This window comes from Cherax quadricarinatus, chromosome 2, assembly GCF_038502225.1.
Source record: "Cherax quadricarinatus isolate ZL_2023a chromosome 2, ASM3850222v1, whole genome shotgun sequence".
Classification (NCBI taxonomy): Eukaryota; Metazoa; Arthropoda; class Malacostraca; order Decapoda; family Parastacidae; genus Cherax; species Cherax quadricarinatus.
Window position 1 is genome coordinate 19,924,822 of NC_091293.1, and position 6,000 is coordinate 19,930,821.

Sequence of the window (6,000 nt, forward strand, 5' to 3'; positions counted from 1 at the left end):
AGGCTGCCAGTTCGGACCAAAAAGCAGCTGAAAAATATGTGAAGGAATTCAAGGATTACATAGAGTGAAGAATTTAAACCTGAACAAGTGCTTAATTGTGACAAAACAGGCCTGTTTTGGAAGAAATTGCCAAGCAGGACCTACATTACCCAGGAGGAAAAGGCACTCCCAGGACATAAGCCTATAAAAGACAGGCTTACTCTTCTGATGTGTGCCAATGCTAGTGGTGATTGCAAAGTGAAGCCTTTATTGGTGCATCACTCAAACTCCCAGAGCATTCAGGCAAAACAATGTCCTCAAGGCTAATTTGTGTGTGCTGTGGAGGGCAAACAGTAAGGCATGGGTCACTAGGGACTTTTTCTATGACTGGTTACACTATGCATTTGCCCCCCAATGTGAAAAATTACCTAATTGAAAAGAAATCAGACCTTAAGTGCCTCCTGGTATTAGACAATGCCCCTGGTCATCCTACAGACTTGGCAGAGTGACTTTCTGGGGACATGAGCTTCATTAAGGTCAAGTTTTTGCTTCCTAATACCACTCCTCTCCTGCAGCACATGGACCAGCAGGTCATTTCCAACTTCAAGAAACTGTACACAAAAGCTATGTTTCAAAAGTGCTTTGAAGTGACCACAGACACTCGATTGACTAAAAGTTTTGGAAGGATCACTTTCATATCCTCAATTGTGTAAACCTTATAGGTAAGGCTTGGGAGGGAGTGACTAAGAGGACCTTGAACTCTGCTTGGAAGAAACTGTGGCCAGAATGTGTAGACAAAAGGGATTTTGAAGGGTTTGAGGTTAACCCTGGGAATCACATGACAGTTGAGGAATCCATTGTGGCATTGGGGAAGTCCTTGGGGTTGGAGGTTAGTGGGGAGGATGTGGAAGAGTTGGTGGAGGAGGACAATGAAAAACTAACCACTAATGAGCTGCTGGATCATCTTCAACAGCAAGAGGCCAGACCTGAGAAAACTGCTTCGGAGGAGGGGATAGAGAAATTGAAGAAGTTGCCTACTTCAAAGATTAAAGAAATGTGTACAATGTGGACAAAGGTGAAAACCTTTATGGATGAAAATCACCCTCACACAGCTATTGCAAGCCATGCTGGTGACTATTACAATGACAATGTTGTGAACCACTTTAGAAAAGTCATAAAGGAACAAGAGGTACAGGCCTCTATGGACAGATATGTTGTGCAACAGAAGTCCACCGACTCAAGCTGGTCCTAGTGGCATTAACCCTTAAATGGTCCAAACGTATATATACGTTTTTTCAACATTTGAAAGTATGTAAAAAAAATGTATATCTTCTTTCTTGTTTTACATTTAAAAATGTGTAAAAAAAAAAAATAGATCTACTTTTGGAGCACTACGAATTTGAACGTCGATCTGTTTGGACCGTTTAAGGGTTAAAAGAAGAAGGGAAGTAACCCCGGAAAAGGACTTGCTACCACAAGTCCTAATGGAAGGGGATTCCCCTTCTAAATAACAACAACTTCGACACTCTCCCCTCCTCGCATCCCATCAATCATCACCAGATCTTCATTAAAGGTAAGTGTCATGTATTCTATTGTTAGTAGAGTACTACTAACTCGGCATGTCTTCTTCAGTTTGTGTGCATTAAACTTAATATTTCATGTGGTAAAACTTTTTTTTTCACACTTTTGGGTGTCTTGCATGGATTAATTTGATTTCCATTATTTCTTATGGGGAAAATTAATTCACCTTACGATAATTTCGGCATACGACGAGGTCTCAGGAACGGATTAATATCGTATAAACCTTGTTCTGGATGGAGTACGAGAGATTCCCAGAAAATGTAGGACATGGAGAAGAATGCATGTCTGTGCATGAACGTATGGGAGACAGACACACACAAACACAAACAAAAACACACACACACAGACAGACAAGCGTGCACATATGCACGTACACACGCACTCGCGAGAGGGCGGCGTTAGCTCCCCGGAAGGTGAGGGAGGGCGGTGTTACCTCCCCAAAAGGCGAGGGAGGGCGGTGTTACCTCCCCAAAAGGCGAGGGAAGGGGGTGTTACCTCCACAAAATGCGAGGGAAGGGGATGCTACTCCCCAAAAGGTGAGGGGAGGGGGGGTGCTACCTCCCCAGAAGGCGAGGGAAGGGGGTGCTACCTCCCCATAAGGCGAGGGAAGGGGGGTGTTACCTACCCAAAAGGTGAGTCAGAGGGGGGTTACCTCCCTGGAAGGCAAGTAAGGTGTGGGGGGAGGTTTCACCTCCCTGGAAGGCAAGTCAGGTGGGGAGGGTGTTACCTCCCTGGAAGGCAGGTCAGAAAGGGGTGTTACCTCTATGGAAGGCAAGTCAGATGGGTGTGTTACCTCCATGGAAGGTGTGTCAGGTGGTAGCGGGGGGTGTTACCTCCCTGAAAGGCAAGTCAGGTGGGGGCTTGTTGCCTCCCTAGAAAGCTGTCAGGCAAGGAGGGGGGGGGGTACCTCCTCAGAGGGCATGTGAGGCAGGGAGGGGGTTACCTCCCTGGAAGGCAAGTCAGGTGGGGAGGTTGTTACCTCCCTGGAAGGCAAGTCAAATGGGAGGGGGGTGTTACCTCCCAGGAAGGCAAGTCAGACAGGGGGTGTCACCTCCCTGGAAGGCAAGTCAGACAGGGGTGGTGTTACCTCCCTGGAAGGCAAATCAGAAGGGGTTGGTGCTACCTCCCTGCAAGGCAAATCAGAGGTGGATGGTGTTACCTCCCTGGATAAGTCAGACAGGGGTGTTACCTCCCTGGAAGGCAAGTCAGATGGGGGTGTTACCTCCCTGGAAGGCAAGTCAGATGGGGGGGAGGTTACATCCCTGGAAGGCAAGTCAGACAGAGGAGTATTACCTCCCTGGATGGCAAGTCAGACGGGAGGTGTTACCTCCCTGGATGGTAAGTCAGACGGGGGCATTACCTCCCAGGAAGGCAAGTCAGATGGGGGGGGGGGGTTACCTCCCTGGATGGCAAGTCAGACAGGGAGGTGTTACCTCCCTGGATGGCCAGTCGAACAGGGGGTGTTACCTCCCTGGATGGCAAGTCAGACAGGGAGGTGTTACCTCCCTGGATGGCAAGTCAGACAGGGAGGTGTTACCTCCCTGGATGGCAAGTCAGACAGGGGGTGTTACCTCCCTGGATGGCAAGTCAGACAGGGGGTGTTACCTCCCTGGAAGGCAAGTCAGACAGGGGGTGTTACCTCCCTGGAAGGCAAGTCAGACAGGAGGTGTTACCTCCCTGGATGGCAAGTCAGATGGGGGGGGTTACCTCCCTGGAAGGCAAGTCAGATGGGGGGGGGTGTTACCTCCCTGGAAGGCAAGTTAGATGGGGGGTGTTATCTCCCTGGAAGGCAAGTCAGATGGTGGGGGTGTTAACTCCCTGGAAGGCAAGTCAGATGCGGGGTTGTTACTTCCCTGGAAGGCAAGTCAGACGGGGAGAGGGGTTACCTCCCTGGAAGGCAAGTCAGACAGGGGGGTGTTACCTCCCTGGAAGGCAAGTCAGACAGGGGGGTGTTACCTCCCTGGAAGGCAAGTCAGATGGGGGGGTGTTACCTCCCTGGAAGGCAAGTCAGACAGGGGGGTGTTACCTCCCTGGAAGGCAAGTCAGACAGTGGGGTGTTACCTCCCTGGAAGGCAAGTCAGATGGGGGGTGTTACCTCCCTGGATGGCAAGTCAGATGGGAGGTGTTACCTCCCTGGATGGCAAGTCAGACAGGGGGTGTTACCTCCCTGGAAGGCAAGTCAGACAGGGGGGTGTTATCTCCCTGGATGGCAAGTCAGATGGGAGGTGTTACCTCCTTGGATGGCAAGTCAGGCAGGGGGTGTTACTTCCCTCGAAAGAAAGGGAAGAGGGTATTATCCCTCTGGAACACAATGGGGAATTACTCAAAGGATCTGAAGGGAGGCAGCAGACATCAAGATTACTGGATTGTGGGAACTTCCCACAAAGAACTGGAAGGATGGTTAAACTGCAAAAGATTAAAAGATTTGAGAGAAAAATCCCAGCGAGAATTAAAAGGTGGGAAGGCAAACCCAAACATACTGTAAGGCAAAAAGGATATATATCCCAAAAAGGACTGGAAGGAAGGAAAAAATAATGACAAGGTGGGTAGGAAAAAATGCTAGGAAGTGGGGATAAGGTTGGTGGACGAGTGGAAAGAGGAAAAAGGTACATGGGTGGGAATCTGAGTGAAAAAAGATGGGAATTATTGTAGGGTAGTTGGTGGGACAGTCTGGGTAGGGGAAAATGCAGAGGAACATAGAGAAGGAAATTTGGGTAGAGGAGGGGTGAAAAGATTGACAGTGAAAGAAGAGAAATATAGAGAAAAAAATGGAGAGTTTTATTAGTATTTTAAGTTTTATTATTCATGAAAGTTAGTGACTTAATTCATCATGTACCAAAGTAAATATGTACATTAATTACTGCTCATTTTTAAAGCTCCTGCCAACAGAACATTTATGTGCATCATACTGCCTAAGAATTTTTACATTAGATGACAATGAAAATTAGCCACAATTTGATTATCACTTGTATTAATCTGTTAGTTGGTGGACACATTTTTACATTTGTAAGTCCAACCAGTAGTCAGAAAGCATTTTAGTAGTGGTCAAACATTTTATTAATCTTGTAGGGAATTGTTTGACAGATACCATACATCTCGGTGAGATAAGTGTCATGAAGGTGGTACTACAAATCAGTCATGAAATATAGGCTTACAAATATCCTAGACTCCTAAAAACTCCCAAGCAGAGCATGAAGTGTGAGGATCCTAGTTAACAAGTGAGTAGGTTATTTACAATGTTTCATGAGTACATCAGTCTGTCCTAGATATTGTACATTCACTTTATATACCAACAGGTGTGACTCAAGGAAAAGAAGGATAGCTAATACCTCGAACCATGAGTCTTTTATCAGCATGGAGGACCCCCGACCGTTAAAAATGTTAATTAAGTAGTAGTGTTGAGTATGATGGTGGTGATGTACGTGACCTACTCAACACTGTACAGTTACTTGACACACATACAACCAACAATTATCTTACCATACTTACACAACCTCTTATACACACACACAGTCACCATGGTAGACCTTACATGACACTGAAGAATGTTAGTGAGGAGGTACGAGGTGAGAGAGAGCAGACAACGTGGGTGTTGAACTTTACCGCCGCTCTTGGAATGCAGGAAGTGTAAACCCGGTTCCTTCATAACTCTCACATTATTACTTACAAATTCAACAAAATGCCCAGTTTCGTATATACCAAAAAGTACAGCGGTCGAGGAAGCATTACCTATCGCAACCTAATAAAATAAATGATAATATTGTTGCCTGGTTACATACATGTAGTAAGAGTCTTCCTAAACCTTCCCATCAACCAAGGGAAAACTTTAATATAACTTAAGTGTGCCTCACTCGGCACAATACTCACTGCTACCTTTATTCTGCTCACTGTCCTTGGCCTTCACGCGCCGCATAAGCCATATTAATACTATCCCAGTAGCTGCAACAACGAGGGAGATGAAGAACATGGTAGGATCAGTGTAGAAGTGTGTGTGTGTGCCCGCCATGATGGTGAGTGACGTCACAGCCACGTGTTGACCAATCACCGCGTGACCCACCAGTCATGACACGCACCACCTGTCAAACAATAACAAAAATAAACAGATCAATACTCTCTAATAATATATTTTATTTTAATGCACTCTTGCTACAAAATATAAATTAATAGTCTTTTTATTAGTGTGGTTCACCTTCATACACGATATATATATATAAAGTAAAAAAAAAAAATAATAAACTTGCTAAGTGAAAAAAAATAATATATTCAGAGAGCTTACTTATAAATGTTAAACAACTGTACTCGGCTGTTTGTACTCAATTTTTTGTGGTTGTTGAGTCGAGTCTTAGCTCCTGGACCCACCTCTCCGCTAGGATGATTAATGGAGTTTAAAGCCTATCTACTACACGAGGTTTATTAAAACTGCAGTCCAACTGTTAGTCA

The 6,000-nt window shown here is 45.7% G+C and overlaps 1 protein-coding gene across 2 annotated transcripts in view; it reads right to left on the bottom strand.

Moving 5' to 3' along the window:
- Positions 1 to 5,617, bottom strand: part of LOC128688289 (uncharacterized) — a 70,764-nt gene extending 65,147 nt beyond the window's left edge. Inside the window, exon 1 of one of the 2 annotated variants that reach the window (XM_070087550.1) lies at positions 5,434 to 5,617. In XM_070087550.1, the coding sequence (XP_069943651.1) occupies positions 5,434 to 5,566 (133 nt within the window). In that variant the 5' untranslated portion in view covers positions 5,567 to 5,617. Of the gene's footprint in view, positions 1 to 5,427 lie in introns of both variants that reach the window. The other variant, XM_053776072.2, reaches the window with a different exon arrangement.
- Positions 5,618 to 6,000: the final 383 nt, after the last annotated feature.